This window comes from Acyrthosiphon pisum, chromosome A1, assembly GCF_005508785.2.
Source record: "Acyrthosiphon pisum isolate AL4f chromosome A1, pea_aphid_22Mar2018_4r6ur, whole genome shotgun sequence".
Classification (NCBI taxonomy): domain Eukaryota; kingdom Metazoa; phylum Arthropoda; class Insecta; order Hemiptera; family Aphididae; genus Acyrthosiphon; species Acyrthosiphon pisum.
This window is the reverse complement of record NC_042494.1, coordinates 157,808,762-157,831,832: the sequence shown is the minus strand read 5'-3', so window position 1 is coordinate 157,831,832 and position 23,071 is coordinate 157,808,762. Positions and strand designations below refer to the sequence as shown.

Sequence of the window (23,071 nt, the reverse complement as noted above, 5' to 3'; positions counted from 1 at the left end):
TTATCATGTAGCGATTTTCTTATTTTGTTGTAATTAAAAAACGAATAACTGTAGATACGTGCAAATTTCACTGAATGCTTATTTTATCAATTCTTATACTTGATAAAATTATCAAAATATTTTGATTTGTTTTGAGCTGTTTACGGACAATTTCTTATTTAAATTTTTTAGTTTTTTTTCTATAAATATCAATAAAATTTTATTTGTTGGGTAAAAAAGTGTGAAAGTTTATTGCAAGGCTCCTGATATATTATTACAATAGTAGTTGAAAAATATTAAAAATACATAGGCACAATTTTTTTTTATAAGCATTTCAAGTTCAAATTTTGACAAAATGTATCAAATTTAGAATTGAATAATTATTTTGTAGTTAAAAATTTATAAAATGTTCAACTTTTATATCTAAGGATTAAAAATGTAAAACAAGATTCCACGTAAGTATTTAATTCCGTTACCAAAAAATCTAAAAAATACATAAGGACAGTTTATTTTTATACTCATTTTAAGTTCAAATTTGGACGAAATTATATATAAAAAAACCCCCCTAGAATTACTATTTTAGTTATTTTGTTGTGATTGTATAATAAATATTATTCGTGGGTACTTGAAACTTGTAAAGTATACTATTATAATATATCTATGATAGTACCACGGATTGTTATTGTTGATTTATAACGTGTTATAAGTACCTAATGGATATTGTTATATGCAGGGCTATGAATTTAATGCATTATAAACCTTAAAAAATTCATTAAAAATGTAAAAAAAAAAAAAAAATATGCACTGAAAATGCAAAAAAAAAAGGAATATAAAATGCCAAAAATTATAGTATAAAATTCATTTTAAACTTATTAAATTTATATTAATATTAGGTACAGTATATTAAACATTAGTACAAAAAAGTGTTTATTTATAAAAAAATAATAAAAATGTTGATTGAATTTGAATTTACATTTGCATTTATTTGAAATTATAAATTGGATATTCAATCGTAAATTAACAAATTTTCATACAAAATTTTTCTTATTTTGTCGTTATTCAAAAACTATTATAACTGTAGGTATTTGAAATTTTCATCAAATGTTCATTTTATCATTTTCTATATATGATAACACTTTCAAAATATTTCGACTCGTTTTGAGTTAAATATTAATAGAGATTTTCAATTTTAAAATAAAATAATAAAATTTTATTCGTTGGGTTAAAAATCTTGAAAATTTAAAATAAAATTCCTCATTAGTAGTTATAATAGCATTTGAGAATTATTTAAGATTCAGAAATCACACTTTTTTTATAAGTATTTAAAGGTTAAATATTGACAATATTTACCAAAATCTTAATAATTTATTGTAGTTATAAACAATTATAAAATTGTACAATGTTCTATTTTTATTGCTACGGATTGAAAATGTAAAACAAGGATTTTCATAAATTTAGTTTCTATAGTTCATACCCAAAGAATAATATTTCATCTATATATTATATTTAAATGTAACATATACTACTGAAATTAAATGATTACCTATTATAATTTTGTGTAGTATAGCTCAATAGCTGCATAATTATATGCGTATAGGTACTAGGTAGTACCTAAGGTAAGTAATAGGTACTGATGTACTATATAGATACCTGTATATTAAAATAATACTGGAACAAAATATATATTTATATATATATAGGTATATAGCCAATATTACAGGGCGATCAACTTCCAAATAATGATGTTTATTTTATTATATTGACCTCTATATTTTATAGGTATTTGTATTATATAGTTATAGTTTCTTGTACCTACGTTATAATTTCTTTGTAACATAAATAACGTACCTATTTATATATAGTATAGGTATCACTATATATATATAAGCAATAAGCAATAAGATATTATTATATTATACAATAATTTACAAACAGTTCTTAATTATTTTACAAATATTAGTTAGTATGAGATGAATATAGATGAAGGTAAAAGTTAACAATTTTGAAAACAAATCGAATATCTGAACTTAATGTGATAATGTTTTCAAACAGCTTACAAGTTTAGCTATAAGTAAAAAAATAAAAACAAGTTGAATTTTACATAAATAATAATTATATACGCCTTATTGTTTACACTTTACATTGTTTATAGGTAGTGACTATAATCTTTATTACATATAGAATAACATTTTTTAAAACATTTAGGTATCTACCTAAATATATGATTTAAAACTAATAGAAAAAAATCATTATTTTTCAATCATGCTTTGTCCTATATTATATTATAAATTATATTACACTGCAATATGCACAGATTATCTGATAGCGTCCTTGAATTATCCATACTAAACTCAGCTTAGTCTTATAATTTGCATTGGTATCTTATACTATTATGTATGGTACCATTTGTAGGTACCTTCCTTATTATATCATGTAAAAAATTTTCAAAATGAAAATTATGGAAATATTCTAAATCACGTGTTTAGGAATAAACAAGTAGGTATAATCTACCTATATTTTAAAAAAGGTAAAACGATTTGTTATTTTTTAAACGGTAAGTGAACTAGTCACAAGAATTATGTTTAATTTGGTACACACTAAAAACTTTTTGCAACCCAAATTCGCAATAATTATTATTACATTTTTAAATAATTTATGCATCCCTAAAAATAAACTCTAGGTACCTATTTATTTAATTATAATGCATAAATAGACACCAGTAAGTACACCGCGACTGAATAAAACCACCATCAACTAAAACAAAAATCCAACGGCTATTTTATATGGTAGTCTTTGTACCATTGGTAGATACCCGGTATCTATATATCAATTAATAATTATATACCTAGCTATATGGCTGACGGCTGTATAGTCATAGAATACTGTAGTATTGTATGGTATAACTAGTGAATATTTTATTATATTATATTTTCATTTAATCTGTAACCACATTTTAATAATTCGTATAGCCTAGCCTATTAGCAAAGAGTAGGCCTAATCATCCCCTTATATGAAGGTAAAAATAAATTGCCACTGCAGTCAAATATATGTAGGTTGTAGCCTGTAGGTACCTAACTATGTAAGTGTGGTCCTCGATGGAGGGATTTGGGAGGGCAGATAATTACTTGACGTATATAGGTACTATTATAAATTATTAATTTAAAATTAATATAGTAGGTACATTTTTTGTAGACGTATTTATACTACTTCGCAGATACGCCACTTACGTGCAATATTCGTCTAGAATAAATATCGACGGATAAAATCATTAAATAAGACAATCTATACGACCTAAACTCTACAAAAATTACAAATTACAAGACTAATATTTTTGTGCTAAGCAATTAATAATTACACCACTAAATAAAATAATTTAATGATACAACCCTATTTGGCCTAGACACGTCGTAGTGGCCTATGTATGTACGACCCTTATACCTATCGTTTCGCTCAGGAATAAAAATAATCTTTAAAATATTGAGAAATGAATTTATCCAATAAATATCTATACCTAAAAATCGTAAATATAGTGTTATATAGATAACAAATATTTTCACCGATCAATTCTAGAAAGGATAAAAAGATATTATCTGTCAATAATATAATTAATAATTATATTATCCACCGTAAATCGTGATGCAATAAAAATGGAAAATATTAAGAGTAGCATTACAGACATAGGTAATAACTTAGCAATCATGTTCGTGAAAACTGAAAAGTAGCCACCAGGACTTGAGACCCAGTAGCCTTGAGAATTCGTAAAATGATCCCCTTCCATGCATAATCGATATAATATTATGTTGATGATAATAATATTATGTCAAATACCAAAATGAAGTCGCCACTCGCCGCACATGTACTACCTCGTTCCCCTCATCAGTCATCAGTTGATACTTGATTCTGCGTTTTGTGTACATAACATTCTTATCATTTCAGTTTTGTTTTGAAACTGGCTAATATTATAAATTATAATGATCGTTTAATTTTAATAAATAATAATAATATGTCAGATGCGTTAAACGGTTTCAACTCGTAACGTGCGTTGCGATAATTAAAATATGATATAGTAATAGACGTAATGGTCTTATAAAGTTTTTTTTATTGGGTATTTTTTTTTTTTTTTTTTGGTATATGGTTTACACAAAATGGTTTTTCTATTAGGTACTTAGGAACCTGAATTCTGATGATTTATAACTTAAAGTGAATTTTATGTTGCACTATTTTAAACCAATGACTGTTTGGAATAACTATTAAAGATATAATTAACAAAACACCAAAATGAAATTATATAAAGTTGAATACTTAAGCTCTTGTACAGTCAACAAACGTCTTACAAACCCAATGATCCCGTGGATTATTGCAGAGATCAAGAAAAATAATTATCACAAAAAAGTAAGTGTAATATTTTTGTGAATGAACATAAATTACTTATTAGGTAGCAAATTTGGCATGTATTATGTGTTAAATACACTATTATTTATTGACTATTCTCAATTCTGACTTCCCTACCTATTGGACTGGTAAATACAATACATGTGTAATTAGAGGATATTAAAATTTGAAATAATTTATGTTTTAGAACAATTGAAGAACAATTTAATACAAAAACAATACTATAATAGCATTATGTTTCGTCAATGCTTTCTCATAAATTGTTTAAATATTACAGAACATTATATGTTTAAATTGTATTTGATTAAATACTCACACTTATGTTTATTCGAGTCATATTGATGGCATGTGTCAGATTGTCAGGATTACAAATGGGGCGATATGAGTAGGAATTGTAATACTTTCTATCCGGATTCAAGCAATTCACTGTGTGGAAAGTGCAAATTAGAATCTTTGCCAGGAATATTTTAATGAGATTTTGGATGCTGGTTTCTATTTTTCTATTAAATAACTGAAAATTTAAAATAAAAATAAAATGTTAACAGTTAGGAATCTACCAAATAGTGAAAATTATAATTTCTATTTTACTAGGATAACATAAGTTTGTTAATTTCATAATATTTATTTCTCATTAGTCATTATTAATAATGAGATAATTAAACTATTAAATTCTTATGTTGATTGGTTTAGTTGATATATTTTAAAACATAACAGTACCTAAATAGTAATTAGTTTATGTTAAAGTGTTGAATAAATACTGGCTCTTATGTATTATTTGATAAAATAAATTAAGTAAAAAGTAATTTTATATTTTAAAAGGTAAAAATTGGAATAAAAGATGCCAGTCTTGTGATTTATGAAAATTGGGATTGTAAGAACAAATTATTTTTTCAACACGAGTTAAAGTACATAACCAGATTAGCATTTTTAAACAGCGATGTTGTTACATTCTTTTATGCAGTCAGAGATATGGCAGATGAAAACAATGTACATTGTCATGTTTATAATACAACTCAACCAGATGAAGTAAGGACATTTTTTTATTTTACATAATCATTATCTTTTAATTGCATGTTAGTTATAACTTATAGATTCTCATAATATTAATGTATTTTGTTTATCTTTAATATTGTTATTATCATGTAAGTTGTATAAGATTTAGGGCCAGTATTACCATCTCCCGTTAAATTTAACTGAATCCTAACCGGCCGGTAATAAAATCTGTTATCAGCCGATTAAGCGTAATCGAAGCATACCGATGATTGTAATACTGGCCCTTAATGCTCTCAATAATTAGTACTGTAAATTAACCAACTGTTTTTAATAAGTGGTAATATTTTATTAAATAATAAATTCCTGATTTCCTTCAAAGAGATTAATAGCCAGATTGCATTTGATTCATATTTGATGATTTTAAATTTTTCATTAAAATAAAACAAAAATTTAAATGTTTAATAATTATTAGTAAATTGTTCTATCTAAATAACATTATTTTACTAGCTAGTTGTTCGGATAAAACCTCAATAATAACATTGAAAATAATAGGAGTTGAAATTATTATGTTGGTTAGGAACATGAATTAACGTTATTCATTGTGACCAAGGACAAGGTGAACTGGTATTATATTGTGAACACTGCTGCATGTTGCTTAAAAAACATGTAAAAATATAAAATGTTTTTATAAAATAATAACCTATTATTTTAAGTTTTTTAGTTAATGTTTTAATAAATACAAACAATTGCTATTAACTTATGTTGAACATTTGATTGTATAAATAAAAATAATAATTTTTATATCATTACATAGGATTATAAATACTATTTTTAATATTAATATTAATATTAGGTAAATCGTTTGAGTAAATATTATAAATTTTCTCATCTGTACCTACAATATATAAATATGTTTTCATTATTTCTAATTTTATTAGGTAATCTGAACTATTATTTTTGTTTAAGTTTAAGTTTAATATTTAATATTAATTATATCATAATATGTCTTGTATGATTCTACAGCCTTGACTCTTGATCTTCTAATGACAATGACTTTTCTTAGATTTCCCATTAAAAAAATAATGATACAATTAATGGTGTTGTATTATTGTAACTATATATTATTAATAATTTTAATAATTTCTTAGAATGGTTAATAATATATCTACTGTGTACCATTTAATAATATTTTTAACTATGGTTAACAAAATGTATTAATGTACCATAATTCATAACATAATTGTTTGTTAAAAAGTTAACACTACAAAGTAACATATTATTTCAATAATTAAATTCAATGATCAACTATATCATTTAGTGTTAAATTTATCTAACAAGTTGATATGCTTAACAAAATGATTGTTATTTAAATAGTTAGCTATTAACTGTTAATATAGGTATAGGTAAATGTATACTAGCTTAGATTAAATTTGAGACGTTTTCTCTTAATTTTCAAAAAATGTTTACACTCACTCGTTTAGTTATTGATAGTGATGGATTCATTTTTTAGTTTGTATATTTTTATTTGTGTAAACTAAATATTTGATAACATATATAAATTAAACTACGGTAAAATTATTGTTTTTCAGTCAAAAAGAATTAAGATAATCTGGTGATACATTTCATCTATATGATATTCATTGTTTAATTTACTTTTTACCATAAAATAAAAATTACTAATAACTAAAAATTATAATTTTTTTTATCATTCTCAATGATATATTAAATCTGAAATGTATTGTATATGATAGATGTTATCTAATTTTGTTTTAGTTAATGACATACTGTATTTAAATGGTTAGACTATTTGAACACCTTCCAACTTCTAAATTTAGAATGCCTAGAAAGTATTTTGTTTTGTTCGGCAATAATTCATTAGTTTTAGTCAACAGTGGCCTGAAAATATTCAGATTTTAGTATTTTCAAAAAAAATTTTTTTTAGGTAATGGAGTTATTTTCCACAATGAAGGAAAATTCACATAAATCATTACAAAGTATTGGACGTTCTTTAAGTAATGCACAAACATTAACTTCATTGTGTGCTGATATATCTCCAAACTCGTCTCATTTTTTTGAGGTAATTATACATACCCGCCTAAAATAGTAGGTAAATTATAACTATATGTAATGTTACATAAATACAATTGACAATATTGTTTTTTATCTAAGGTTTTTATGTTCAAGGTTTGAAGGTTATACCTATTTTTTTAATTTTATTGTTTCTTGTTAAGTGAAAAATTATAATAAAAAATATTAATACTTTTCAAGGTGTTATATGTTGGTAAAATTAGAGTGTCACAAAAAAGAGTTCCAAATTCGTTTATTGACGATGCATTAGAAAAATTTCGTTTACACGAATTGGAAAAAAGTAAAAAGTCAAATAGTACTAATACTTCAAGACGAGGATCCCAAATAAATGTAAATTTAATATTTTAGTATAAATACTGTTAATGGATAATACATTTGTATAAAAACATGCAACATTTCATATTTTCTGATTATAGTCTTCAGATCAAAACACAACCTATCTTTCAGATCCAAGACGTGGATCAATGATAGTTTTATCACCTGGAATTGAAAACCAAGGTTCTTCGTTTGGAGTTGAAAAACAAACTAAAGAATTAGAGTAAATTAATTTTTAAATTATATTTAAAAATGTTATTTAATGTTATTTTTGGTATAGGATTACAAGAACAAGATCTGGATCTATAAATTACCCAATTAAGAACCTGGATACCAATGTATGTATACATTTTTATTTCTTAAATAACAAATTATTAATTTTATACTTCAATATGAAAATTTAATATTTTAAGGGACAAAACACTAATATAGCAGAAGAAATTAACAGAACAATGGTTTTTCAAATTGGTCGAACTGACTTACGATTAATAAGCCCAGATCGGAAACAAATACTTTTGCATAAACAATTAAAAGATATAATTAACTGCGTGCAGGTTTGAAAAAATTATTAATCAATTTAAAATTATAATAATTAAATAATGCAATTATATTTTAATTTAGGGTTCTAGAAATCAATTACACTTTGGTTTTACATGTAGAGATTCTTCATCAAGTGAAAGTTGTATTGGATATATTTTTAAATGTGAATCAGAATCTGTTGCAATTGAATTAGTTACAGGTTTTTAATGATTAATGATTATTGTTTTTATTTATTTAATTTAATGTATTAATTTACCTATTTAGCAATTAATTTGGCTATCAATAACACTAATGAAGCATTGAAGAAGGAAAAGCAAGTAATAGTATCTTGTGAACATTGTCCTATGGTGTGGTTTCATAAATTATGTTCTGACATTGAAAGTATGTTCATTATATAATTAAAAGTTTAGCAATTTTACATACATTTTGTTTCAGATCTTAATGAGCACAAAATTCAAACTGTAATATTTAAACAGTTAGAAACATTACCGGAAGATGATCAAGAAATTGTACTGACAAAGTTACATGGTTTAGAAACATTAAGTAAAATAAGTCTTAAAGAACAAAATGAACTACTTATAATGTTGTTGAGAACACACTGTGAGAGCAAACAGATGAGACATGTTCATGATTCAGCTGAAAATAGGTATGGAAGTGGGACTTTGTAATATATAATTTGTTTTCTGCAATAAATTGTAATTTTTCTTTCTAGACATGAATTTTTAAATCAATATCTTGGTGGAAGTACTATTTTCATGAAAGCTAAACGTTCACTAACCAGTTCTTTTGACCAACTAATGAAAAGAAGAAGTTCAAAAGATGATGTTGGCCTAATAGCTTCTGTTAAAGAAAATTCGTTGCCAAATAATATTGCATTTAATAAAGTAATAAAGGATTAGAATTACAAAAATTTAGATCATAAATCCATGAAAGTAATACTTTTGAAGTAAAACTTCTTTCTTGAGCTGTGGGTGGAAATAAAATCGTAATGAAATATGAAACGACACGTTTGTTTATTTATTTATTTTGCAAGTCATGCACAACGGTGGCGTGTATGCTTATTTTTATTGTATTGGTCTTTCTCACTCTCTCCCTCATTCACGTCTTATAATTTCACGGGCCCCAATACTTATGAAAGAAGTTTTACTTCCCCAGTGTAATAGTGGGCTCACACACTCGTTTTTAATTTAATTATTTCTGAAGTTGCTATTTTCTTTATGAATCAATACATAATGTTTCTTTTCTTTTAACTTTTTTGTTTGTTTTAGTTACAATGAGTACTAACTTGTATAATTTATGAAATAACTTTAAAAAAAACCTTGTTTTAAAATATAATATCTATTGAACTATGAATAGTCTAATTAACAGAAATATTTGAAGTTATTAAAATCAACTACCATACAGAACAATACAAATTAATATAATTTTTCTTTAGTAATATGTCATTTAAATTCTATACTTTTAAAAAATAGGATTTTTTATAATTTTATCTTTATAAAAAATAGCTTCTATAATAAATTATATTATATTGGACATTTTTTATAACTACTATTATTAATTTAAACAGAAAAATATTTTATTTTATTTTAGGAACCTTCTCCAAAATCTGATTTAAGTTCACGATTAATAGTACAACCATCAATATCTAATAGTAAAGCACATCCTAATAAATCAGAAGTTTATTTAGCTGAAACTAAATCTCACAGCAGCCCAGCGTCAATGATGAATATGTTAGTTAATAGGATTATAATAAAAAAACTACTTCTTTAATAGACATAATAATTATTAATTATTTAATTTTAGGTTTTTGAAAGTTGGTCAATCCCCAAAATCTTCTATGATTTCAACTTCGGATAATGATTCTGATGAACAAAATGATCTGAACCCAGGAAGTTGGCGTCAAGCAATTTTCAAAAATGTTGTCACTCCTAACAAACAAACGAAAGGTAGATTGAATTTTTTAATTTATTGCAGTTTATTAATATTTATTTAATCTTAATGCTTTAGATACTGAGAATGTTAAAAAGAAATTAGATGCTGATGATTTAAGAGCTTTGTGGAAAAAAGCAATTAATCAACAAGTATTATTAATTCGAATGGAAAAAGAAAATGCAAAATTAAAAGGTTGGTAAAATGTATGGAATTCATGTGATATGTAACCACAGCTACAAAATGTATATTATGAATTACTATATTCCGGCCCATAAAAGAAGGAATCTGTGTCTCGATGAAAACCTTTCCGACTTCGAGCCAGCCCCTCACCATCATATAGCCCACTAGTGCCAAGGCGTTGTTTCCTAATCATTTCTACGGTTACGATTGTCAACGGTTGCCTACACTGCACGCGTAACTGGAATTGTTTGAGGGGGGGGGGGATATAGTATCTCGGGACATTCAATGCTGTCAGTTGCGTGTGTGAAACAAGTTCCTTCTCTTGTAGGCTGGAGTCTAAATCGCAGGAGTAAAATAAACCAATATGTGTTTTGAGGATATTCTATAATGGATTTTATTTTACAACTAAACTATAAAAATATATGTATCAGTTAACAGTATTATGAGAAGACTATGACAAAAAACTAAATACTTATGTTGGAGTGAAATAGCTATAGAAAGTGCTGAACAAACTTCAGCTCCTCGCCAATATCTGTCCTTTATAATGTATACTAAGTAATAGCCATATATTTTTTAGAGGTTCCTAATAGTATAAATTGTTTAACTAATAATTATTATATTTTAAAAAGTTTAATATGATATTATATTTGAAAATTATAGAAAGGCAAGAAGAAGCGACAGTAAAAAGAATAAAACTGGAGTATGATGATATTGGTTCATCTGCTCGAGAATATTTGGGTGTGTGGGAAACAATAGTTAATAAAGAGAATCGTAAATTTGATGCAAAAATGTTGCGTCAAGCTATAAGACAAGGTAAACAATACATCATCTAAAATATACCTAATAAATCTTACTAAAATTTAAAAAAAAATGATAAGTCTATATCTATACAATAATAATTAATTTAACAGGAGTTCCACGAAGTAAAAGAGGAGATGTTTGGATATTTTTTGCTGAATTGTATTGCAACACAACTGCACCTTCTCCTATTGATCTGGAAAAGTTTCCAAATTTTAATGTACCATATGAACAGTTATTAAAACAATTAACTAAGTATCAACATGCTATCCTTATTGATTTAGGTAAGTTGTGTTCAAGTATATATTTTTTAATATTTTATAGTAGATTATTATACTAAAATTTAAAATTTAAAGTTTGAATTATATTATAAAATAAATTGTCTTATTGTTATTTGTGTTATTTAATATTTAATTACTTGTTAAATATATTATTATTTTTATGAAAATTACAGGAAGAACATTTCCAAACCACACTTATTTTATGTCACCTTTTGGTCCTGGGCAACTAGCTTTGTACAATTTGCTCAAAGCATATTCTTTATTAGATCCAGAAGTTGGGTATTGTCAAGGACTTTGTTTTGTAGCTGGTGTCTTACTATTACACGTGAGTGATACTTTAACGGAATATTAGTAAGTATGATATTAGTAGATAAAAATTATTTTTTACAGATGTCTGAAGAACAAGCCTTTATGATGCTAAAACATTTAATGTTTAGACGTTCATTAAGAAAACAATATCTTCCTGATATGGCAGCTTTGCAAGTTCAACTCTACCAATTATCTAGACTTCTTCATGATCACCACCCTGACCTTTATGCACATTTCGACAATTGTGATATTCCTCCAACATTGTATGCTGCACCTTGGTTCTTGACAATGTTTGCTTCTCAGTTTCCATTAGGATTTGTTGCTCGCATATTTGGTATAATAATATTAATATGTAATTTAAGCTTTACAATTATAAAAGTTGATAAATATGTTTATGTTTTTCTTATAGATATACTATTCTTTGAAAATATTGATGTTCTGTTTCGTATCATATTATCATTGTTGACATATCACAAGGATAATCTGCTTGCATGTGATGGAATGGAACAAATAATGAACTTTATTAAAAATGATTTACCTGTTGTAAATAATGAAATCATCGACAAAATTATTAAACAAGTATGTTTAAATAATCATATTATTTTACTTTAATTTTAGTATATTTATATTTTTATAAGGTATTTACAACTGATTTATCAAAACAATTAATGGAATATGGAGTCGAGTATCATGTATTGCAAGAAGAATTATCTTCACCCAATCCTGAAATTAAAAAAATTAAGAATTTAGAGGAAACGAATAAGGCTTTAATGCAACAAAATAAAATTCTACACGAACAACTGGAGGTAAATTTTTATCATAATTTAATAAATGTAAAAATTTCTGAATAGTATTAAGAATTTTGTTCAACAGAAATATGTATTCTAAATTGTAATTTGTTTTATGAAAATTACATGGTTTTTGTGTTGTAGATATCAATAACAAATAATGGACGTTTGGAGATGAACAGATCTTCTAATCTTTCAGCAATTAACCGGTTAGAAAGTGAAGTTAAAAGTCTTGAGCTTACCGTGGCAACTTTGGGAAATTTTGTATCTGAATTAGCGTATGCTCATTCAGACATAGAGATACCTCCTGATGTATTAGGTTTGATTTCTCAAATAAATATGTGCCGAAATCGGCGAAATGATAATAAGCAAACAAACATTAACAATTTGTTCAGTAAGCCTCAGTTAGAGATACCATATAGAATAAAACCTATGTTAGAAAAATCTTTATCAGACTCCAAAAACATATTAAAAAAATCAATAAAAGAAGAAATAAATCAGGAAGAGGTGAAAAAGAAAAATTGTTTAAAAAGCTCAAAGAGTAACTATGAATTATTTAGTAATGAAAGTAATTTAAATAATAATGGATTGCATCCACTGGACTGTGAAGACGTGAGTGTGTGTTATTCTGGAACAACAAAATTGCGAACGATTAAACCAATTCGTAGCAATAGTGATGGTCATTTTATTTTACCAAACATTGTTGCAATAGATGTAGATGATTCACTTTGTAAACGAGATAAAAATGAAAATATTGAACTAAATACTTCTACTGTTAATGGAAATTAAAAATTTCTCATCCTTCATTTGTATACTCTTTTGTGTACAACTTTATTCTAACTAAAATGTACCTATTGTCTATTTATTTAATATATTTATACTAATTTATTTTGTGATAATTTCTATTAGTATTTTTCTTAATTAAATATAAAGTGATGTGTTTAAATAGTTATGTATGTTGTAAATACTATACATGTATATTGCCTGTATGTTATCAAACCAAATTTAATTTAATTAAGATACATTGTACAACAATTTTATAACAATTAGGTAGTAAAGAGAAATTATTTCCATTATGTTATTTGTGGAAAATGTTAAATTCTTATAATTTATATTGAATTTGCAGATACATTTATTTTATTATATATAAACAATTTTATTACTACTGATATAAATAGTTTTATTTATTTATTTAATAAGATATATCTTATTAATTAAATTAATGATGCTTATGAAAAATAAGCCCCTCCAAATAAATTGATCAAGCTCCCTTTATGTTAAAATAAATAATAATGTATTAAGATGATCAAAATTATCAAAATTTAAGTTTTGTCAGACATTCCAACTTTGAAGTTCAGAAAATAACAACATTTTTTTACATAATACATAGACCTTATACTAATAGACTGAGCAAGGGTTTAGTTTGAGTAGTCTTGCCAGTTGTCCCACGCGCAGAAACCGATACTTTAAACTTAGTATAATGATATAATATATATATATATATATATATATCACAGTAACACAAATTGCCAAGAACCGCATTACCCAACCCCGCCGTCTTTATATGCTCCGTCGTCTTGTATAAGGTTTACGGCATAATATGACTATGTGAGTGATAACCGAACAGTTTATGCCACAGATACAATATATTATAATCATACAAAAAAACAAAAAAATCTGGAGGGAAACACTTGGTTGATTTGCAAATGTCTCTTCTCTTAAATCAAATTGTTCATGCTCTAAATGTATAATTGTCCTGTTGTCAATCATTTAAAAAAAAATGAGTTTTTTCTAAATTTTTAAATTTGTTTGGAAATTATTGTCTTACATTCTACATCAGTGGTTCCCAACCTTTTTACCACCACGGACCACCTCGACAATATTTTTTAGGTCACGGACCACATCAATTTTACAAAAACTAGGAAGACCTTTTTTTTTTTTTTATTATTATGTAAAATAAATTTATAAATAAATACCGTCGGAATCGCCAATGAGTTATTACCTTCTTCGTTGGAAGTCGAGAAAAAACAGTTACAGATTTTGCATCACGCCCCAAAGGAAAAATGAAATATTTTTAAATTTTGTAGGTATGGCTCGCGGACCACCTCACGATATCTCGCGGTCCATCGGTGGTCCACGGACCATAGGTTGGGAACCAGTGTTCTACATGTACAGGCATTGGCCATCCTCAGTTAAATATTTGCAGGATCTCATTCAAATTCTAGCCTATATAAATAATAAATGTATACCATTTATAACACAGGCTATATGCACCCCTTCATTCATGCCAACAACAGGTTAGGTGTTAGGCGTTCAACATGTTAAATATTAATTTATTTCATGGTATTACTTTGACAGTAATCACTTACAAAATTAGTTAGTATATAGTATTACATTTTAAAGTGTTTATAAATAGGATAAGATACTGCAGGGAACTTAATGATCATAATAAATCTAATATCATTATTTATTTTATATTATCTTTAACAGAAGGTAAACACATATTAAATAATTAACAAAAATAATTTAATATACATACTTTTATCAGTGTATTATATTATTTTCTTCTTCTTTTTTGTCAATGTTATCATTGTCCTCTTCAATAATTGGTTTCTAAGAAATTCAATATCATTTTTGAATTGTTAACACAATGTGAACAAATTTAAATTATATATTTAATGTATTAATTATTAATTATACATTGTACATTTGTTTTGGCCATGAACAAATAGAAATGTTCAATTTACAATCTTTAGTAAAAATAATAATAGTAACTAGTAAGCATGTATACTTTTGCATTTTGGTATAATTTAAATATTTTGAATACCACCACTATTAAAGTCAAGGAAATTGTTTTAAAAATAATTTTATTATTTATTAGTTAAATGTAAAAAACAATTTCTGATCATTATACATTGAAACATTTTAAATCCTAATATAAAGATTTAATAGAAACAATAATTAAACAATATATATTGTTATAATAATTACATTTCCTTTCTATTTCTGTTGGTTCAATATGAAAGAGAGTGTTTGGAGAAATTATTTTTTATTGCAATAATTTAGAGTTGCATTTAAAAATATGCTGTATTAAAGTGTTAGCAGACAAATTATTTTAATGGTTTATGATAGTCACTCAAAAAGTCTTAAATTGTATTTAAAATATTTAAAAATGTACTACCTATACAGTGGCGTGCCCAGGAATTTTAAATGGGGGAGGCACAATTTTTTAAAAAAATAAACAAAAGAAATCGGATAAGTGGAAGTCGCACTGCTGTACAGTAGGTTACAATTAAATGACTGTAAATTTAAATTCAATGATATATATCATGTGTGCAAAGGATACTGTATATTATATTTAAATTGCTGTTATTAATATATATAGGTACATTTTTAACTACTAAGTCATTTTAGAAGCTAATAGTTTTACAATGATTTTTATTTATTTTTTTATCCTGGATACAAATTATCATATATCATTGAATTCAAGTTAAATACAATCCATTATACATTGACCCACTTGTAACCTACTATACAGAAGAGAGACATCATCTTACCCGCATTTTAAATTTTAAGTTTGATGAATTTTGTCGAAATTAAAACTTTAAATATTTATAAAATAAAAATAAATAAAACAATATAAGAAAATCGCTACATGAGAAATCTAGTGATTATCTAATGATGTTAAAATTTGAAATTCAAATGCTCATAAAAATTTAATTTGACTTTCGGTTGAACATTTTTGTTTGATAAAGGTAGACAAAATTATGAGGAATCTTGTATTAAGTTATCAAATCTTAGATAGTTAGATTTAAAAATAAAAAATTTTATGAATTTCTAACTCAAAATAAATTGCACATTTTCGTGATTTTGTCGTAATTGGTCAAAATTTGAACTAAATGGTTATAAAAAAAATTGTGACTGTATTTATATATTTTTCAACTGTTAATGTAAGAATATATAAAAAGCCTCATATTAAATTTCAAACTTGTTGACTCAACGAATAAAATTAATAATCAATAAAAAATTAATGACTAAACAGCTGTAATAACTAATAAGTGGTTTTCTGTAGGTCGGCAAAAAAAGACAGTAGGGGGATATAACCCCTAACCTCTCTCTCCCGAGCACTCCACTGTACCCATAAGTATTAACGCTTTTCAGCTATTTATCTAGTAAAAGTTGATCAGCCCCCCCCCCACGAAAAAAAATCCTGGCTACGCCACTGATATTCTGGTAAACCGAACATTTTTAAAAATAATTTTTATTTGCTGAAATATGTAAGTTATACCAATATTATAAGCTAAAATATTTATTAAATTAATAAAACATAATTAGTAATCAAATAATGAAGTTTTAAAAATAACTATTAGTGTTTATTTTCAGAATTTTTAGTGCTAGTATTATATTTTATTGATCTACAATATCAAAATTCTAGTAATAACTAATAATAATAGTTTTTATTATTTAGTAGCAAATATAAGGAAATATATTATGTTTATTATTTATATATATAAAATATTACCTCTTTATGAATTGTAGAATTTTGATAAAACACCATACTGATGCCAGCATGCCAACATTGTTTTAGTACTGGATCAACAAGCCATCGTTTGTCTGCACAATGATGCCAACAAGAAAGATCATTTGTACAGTCACTATCTACCGGAGGTAGTTTTGTTTGGATATTATTAATGCAACGGGTGCATTTTATTCTAAAAAAAAAAAAAAAAATGTATTTAAATATAAAACATTATAAAATATACTATATAGTAAATCAATAAACAAATTAGTAAAATAAAAAACATCATTTAATAGGTTTATTGAGCTATTGAAAAACATTTATCTTAGAGGTTTCAAAATCTAGATGAAGGAAAGGATTTTGCCTTTTCTACCAACTAGGGCTATCCCATGTAGACAAAAAAATAAAAATTAGCACTACGCTTTATTTTAAAAATGTTTTTAATTTTTATACTTATATTTAATGGAAGTAAAATATTTCAATAAGTAATGATTATTGTAATTACATTGTATGGTAAAATTAAATGTTTTTCTTACTTTTCATGTGTATCACTAATAGTGTCTTGCCGTAGATTAAATAATGTTCGTAATTCTGAAACTGTAAAATGTCTTGCAACGTCTTCTTCACAGTCAACTACACTAGAACTTAATGCTTTTTTGTGTGCCTGTCTTTGCATCATTTTTTCTTCAATACTTCCAGTCTAAAAAAATGTATCAAATTAATTATTTCAGATACATTTTATTAATAATACTTTATTACAACAACTTACAGCTAAAAATCGATAAACAAAACAAGGTTTTTTTTGGCCATCTCTCCATACTCTAGCCATTGCTTGATCATCATTAGCAGGATTCCAATCGGGATCAAACATTACTAACCTATTAGCACCAATTAAATTTAATCCACAACCTCCAGCTTTTGAACTCAACATAAACAAAAATACACCACTAGTAGGGCTGTTAATATCATCTACAGCCTGTTTAAAATACAAATAATAGTTATTACAGTAACAGATTTTTATTTTATTGTTATTATATATTTCAAATTACTTTAAAAATAAATGTAGGTAAAACCCGTTTAGTATGATTTATTGGTTTTTTAAATTAAATCTCTTTACTCTTTTAATCATTATCTAAGTACTGGAAAGGCAATATGACTAGTGGCTGGCATTTAAAGAATATTTAGAAAATTATAACTACCTATGAGCGGAGTCATATAACTTGAAATTTTCACAGAATATTTATATTAGCATTAAATGATATTCAAAATATTTAGTCTCTTTTTATTTTGTTTATATGTATTTTAAATTGTCAACTTTTTTTAGTTTTTTTTTGTTTAAGTAAGACACAATTTTATTGTTTGAGTAAAAAAGCTTGAAAATGTATTATACAAGTTCCTTATAAGTGGTTAACAGATAAATTCAAAAATATCTAAATATATAGACACAATTTTTTTTTATATGTTTTTAAAGTTCAAATTTTGACAGAACTAGATAATTGAACAAAGAATTACAATTTTAGTTACTTTGTTGTATTTAAAAAATATTATTCTTAGGAAATTGAAACTTTAGATTAAATTTTAGCTATTGCCTATGTAAACCACAATTGATTATAAATATCTGTAGTAGTAGGTGATGATAAAAAACAGTTATTCAAGCACCAAACTTAATCAAAGTTAAGACAGCTGGAATAAAATACGATATCTACAGGGTTTTATACCACAAAAAACCGCTCTGTGAGGTATGTATAATATTTAAAATCAATGATACCACTAACCCATGTACACCGTTCTACAGAAAGTTGATTTTGAAATCACTACTATTAGGATAATTAAATATTATTAATATACTAAATGCAATGTTTTTGAAAAAAAATATCTTAAATGTTATACTTTGTATATAATGAAATACAGCCTTTGCTCAGAAACGATTTTGGTTGCAATGATTTATCATTGACTTTAAATTTAACTCATCCATTACAGTGACTAACTTTATGATGAGGTACACTCACGCTTAATGTAAAACAGAGCCACACTGATTTTGAACTATTATTCCAAATTTAAAAATAATTTCAACTAAGATAATCTTAAAAAAATCAGAATTACTTTTATAATTAAATTAATAGTATAGATACTATTAAATAAATTGAATAATACAATTGTTTAATACATATATAGAAAATAGTACATACTTTTGCTCTTTTCTTAGCAGTCATGGATCCATCTAATCTAACAAATGTATAGTTTCTTAATTTAGCAAGTCTTTCGAATAATTCTAATGTTTGAGTATAATTAGAAATCAATACTACACGATCAGTGGTGGTAGTTTTTATAACAGCTAACATTGTGTCAAGGACCATTAATTTAGATGATAATTCAATCATGAGTTTTTTTCTGAAAAATATAACACAAAATTAAAATTACTAATAAATACATATATATTAAGGTAATAAAGCTTCTCAATTTGAAATCAAAAAAACAATTTTATTATTGATAATATATTAATTTATATTTAAAATTTCAGCTTAAAATAAAAAACTTTAAATTACTTGGAATGAGCTGCGATGTATGTTGGAGGTAGTAAATGTTTTGAATTTTCAAAGCCATCACTTCCATTCATTATTTTATCTATTATAAGATCTGGATGAGCACATAACTTCTTGAGCAATGTAATAGCAGCTAATGCGTTGCTAGTAACTTTCCCATCGTTACCTGTAAATGTATAAATAATGTAATAATATTGTTTAAGCTATAAGCTATTAATATTTAAGTGAAAATTATTGTAAATAATTAGTATACCTTTAATTGATTTTGTAACCATGTCAGATTTAAGAAGATGGAGGTATAAATCAGTTTGTAGTGGTGTCAATTTTATGCAAACAACATGTTCAGTTTTAACTGGTAAGTATTTGGAAAGTAATGCTGAGGTACGTCTAATTAGACATCTATTTACTAATGAAATTAATTGTTCTAAACGCTCTGCTGCTTTTTTTCGTTCAGAATCAGTAGCACAGGAATCTTGACCTCGCACAATAGGTGTTTCATATTGGCGACGAAATTCTTGAGCAGTCCCTAAGATGCCTTCATTAACAAAATGAACAAGACTAAAATATTCAAGTAGATCATTTTGGATTGGTGTGCCTGACAACAGAACTCTTCGTTTTGCTTTTAAAGCCATTAATGAACGGTAAGTTTGATTTTCACAATTTTTTAATCTATGTCCCTAAATAGTAAATATGTATTAAAATTATTATTTTAATTATTTATGTAGATCAAAATAAAAAATATTATATTTACCTCGTCACATAACACAAGACCTATATCTTCTGCATTTTGTAACAAACTTGCATGACTTCGAAAAGTTTCATATGATATAACTAAAATTGGATCAACAGTTCTACGTCCTCTAGCTTGAACAAACCCAGTAATTACTTTGTCCACTTGTTCTTTGCCTCCTCCGTCAACAGGTAAAGCTCCAATTCTACCACCAAGCCATTTTTTTATTTCATTACACCAGTTCTTAAATAAAATATATTATTTTAATGTTTATTAATAATTAATATACAAACAGGATAACAAAATTGTTTTGCATTATTTAATAGTTAAATTCTACCTTTACTAAAGAACTAGGTGTAACTATAATAGCTTTGTGAATAGTTGGTGAAGCATCAGGTCCTTGTTTCAAAAGAGTCCACATTAGAGTTATGCATTGCAAAGTCTTTCCCAATCCCATTTCATCTGCCATGATGCATCCATATGCACCTTCTATACGTACTCCAGTAACACATTCATACATAAACTTAACGCCCTAAAAAGTGAATAAGTTTTAAGAATAAATTATTTAAAAAGAATTAGTCAATACTCAATACTATAAAGAATTAAATTAAGAAAACACTATAAACACTTTTAGTATTCCATTCCCCAAATTTAGTTCACCAGTTTAAAGCTCTTATCTTAAATAATTGATGATGTTTGATTAAATTCTTCTCAAGTAAGATAAACTGCTAAAATAACAAGGCAATGTGCAATAAAATGTGCCTGGAATCAGGATGCAATTATTTGGGAAGATTAAAGTTATTGCATTCAAATGTAAATAAAAAAATTATTAAAGTTAAGAGATTATTTTATAATAATTCTGTTTTTACCAATAATAAATTATGTGTCTAGCAAATATAAAAATATTTTGATACGTCTTTCTTCTGGGGGTCAACTTTTGTTTTATATCAGCTTCATTAAAAAATAAATTGAGTGAATTAGTAATAGTAACAATTAAACTAGTTAATGGTTAACAATGGTAATGATTAATATTTGCTAGTTTGAGAGCGAAGGTCTAGTCAATGAAAAAATATGTGCATAGTCCAACATTTCTGTTTGAAGAGTAGAACATTTTCTTCCTCAAGAACTCATGAGGAACATTTTATATTAATATTTGAAATTATACTAACTTCTCTTTGATGGGGCCTAAGTATTTTTGATAACGCCGGATCAACAACAACATTAACTAATATTTTATCTCTAAAAAAAATAAAGACATATTAGTTTAATAATTAGTTTAAATTTAAGCATACCGTACTTATCCATTTTTAAAATGTCATGGGCACTAATTTGTGGAGGAATATATAAAATAAGAGCATCAGGAGCAGTAGGGTCATGTAAAGGTCGACGTATGCCATCACGGCGAACACCTAATGCTCTACTGAAACTGCTACCACTCCAATTTGCTATTGGTACTTTGAACGGCTTTGATAATATATTTCTTATATTTTGTTCCTTAAAAAAATATAAATTTAAACAATTTCTTATATTTATAATTTTTACAATTATAATTATACTAACATATAAAGAAAGTGTTATAGATTTGTCATCTAATTTTGAATTTTGTTCAGTTTTTTGTGCTTGGTCATTATATTTCACACAAGCTCTTTTAGATTGATTTGAATCACTCAAAGGTCGTTTATTCACTTGGCTTGGAGCTAAACTTCGACGCTAAATAAGCCATTAAAAAATACAATTGAACAAACTATGTAATATTATAATCTTGATTCACAGGTAGATTTTATTTTGTTACACAACAAATTATAAAAAAAATAAAATACCTACCATGATTGCTGATTAGTGTGGTTATTGAATTATGCAGAATCAAAATGTAATTTCAAGACAATAAATTATATATTAAACTGCATACCACTTAAATCAATTTGACATGTATCAGTTATTAATATATGTAAGTAAAATTGTTAAAATACAAATAACACAATGCATAAATTCTGATATAGAGTGAAATACTGCAGATGATTTAAATTTATAATTAATTACAAATAACTTACCATTGTTCAATGAAAAGTGACATTCAAAATTCCATCAGTTTGATTCAGACCATGATATTATTACCATAACATAATAGATCTGTAAAATGACTTGAATTTAGAACTGGCCTGCCTAATTGCATAGTCTTTTGGTTAGAATAATAATATACTCTAATATGTTTTGAGTTTAAAAATAGTAATAGTAATAGCTTATAACATTAATAACAATAACCGAACTAGATATATTGACATCTATATTTTCGAGTATGTACCTATACCTATCCAATAAAAATAAAAACGTAAATTTAAGACAAAAGTTGAAGAAATAATGTTTAAAATTTATAAAACCAGTAAAGTAACATCTGCAACTATATACTTAGAAACTAATAACAAACTATCGACTTATAACTTATAAGTATTTTAATTTTAAAAACTAAAATTTAGCAAATTTGAATTAAAATTATAATTTATATCGGTTTGATATTGCAGACCTACAGCGTACTTTATTTATGTTTATTTTATTAATTGTTATATAGTACCTAATACGTGCTAATACACAATGGCTAAGTAACTTACATTTTTAAGACATTCACTACGTATTATTATCATTTATCATATCACTACAATGATAAATTTTATATTTTCCCGCGCTAC

The 23,071-nt window shown here is 25.6% G+C and overlaps 2 protein-coding genes across 8 annotated transcripts; one reads left to right on the top strand and one right to left on the bottom strand.

Moving 5' to 3' along the window:
• The first annotated feature begins 3,826 nt into the window (after positions 1-3,826).
• LOC100162427 (TBC1 domain family member 1) lies at positions 3,827-13,764 on the top strand. Of its 2 annotated transcripts, none has more exons than XM_001947940.5 (21): positions 3,827-4,371; positions 5,191-5,397; positions 7,307-7,441; positions 7,633-7,782; positions 7,869-7,990; positions 8,048-8,105; positions 8,181-8,321; positions 8,389-8,506; positions 8,572-8,688; positions 8,743-8,953; positions 9,020-9,191; positions 9,898-10,037; positions 10,111-10,253; positions 10,315-10,431; positions 11,080-11,232; positions 11,331-11,501; positions 11,672-11,823; positions 11,889-12,141; positions 12,217-12,386; positions 12,446-12,613; positions 12,740-13,764. In XM_001947940.5, the coding sequence occupies exons 1-21, from the start codon at positions 4,258-4,260 to the stop codon at positions 13,382-13,384; spliced, it is 3,657 nt and encodes a 1,218-aa protein (XP_001947975.1). In that variant the 5' UTR covers positions 3,827-4,257; the 3' UTR covers positions 13,385-13,764. The 2 variants fall into 2 exon arrangements, with proteins under 2 accessions (XP_001947975.1, XP_029344526.1); XM_029488666.1 differs by having other exon boundaries at positions 4,266-4,375.
• On the bottom strand, positions 12,444-23,012 carry LOC100160398 (DNA repair and recombination protein RAD54-like). 6 transcript variants are annotated; one of them, XM_016802265.2, is made up of 15 exons: positions 22,994-23,012; positions 22,439-22,517; positions 21,948-22,097; positions 21,685-21,881; positions 21,557-21,626; positions 20,725-20,919; positions 20,409-20,630; positions 19,911-20,334; positions 19,661-19,823; positions 19,304-19,505; positions 17,884-18,090; positions 17,651-17,814; positions 17,118-17,307; positions 15,135-15,208; positions 12,444-12,530 (listed from the first exon to the last, which is right to left on the bottom strand). In XM_016802265.2, the coding sequence occupies exons 2-14, from the start codon at positions 22,439-22,441 to the stop codon at positions 15,140-15,142; spliced, it is 2,256 nt and encodes a 751-aa protein (XP_016657754.1). In that variant the 5' UTR covers positions 22,442-22,517; positions 22,994-23,012; the 3' UTR covers positions 12,444-12,530; positions 15,135-15,139. The 6 variants fall into 6 exon arrangements, with proteins under 6 accessions (XP_016657754.1, XP_016657753.1, XP_008180365.1 ...); XM_016802264.2 differs by lacking the exon at positions 22,994-23,012 and adding an exon at positions 22,957-22,980; XM_008182143.3 differs by lacking the exon at positions 22,994-23,012 and adding an exon at positions 22,212-22,298 and having other exon boundaries at positions 22,439-22,916.
• Positions 23,013-23,071: the final 59 nt, after the last annotated feature.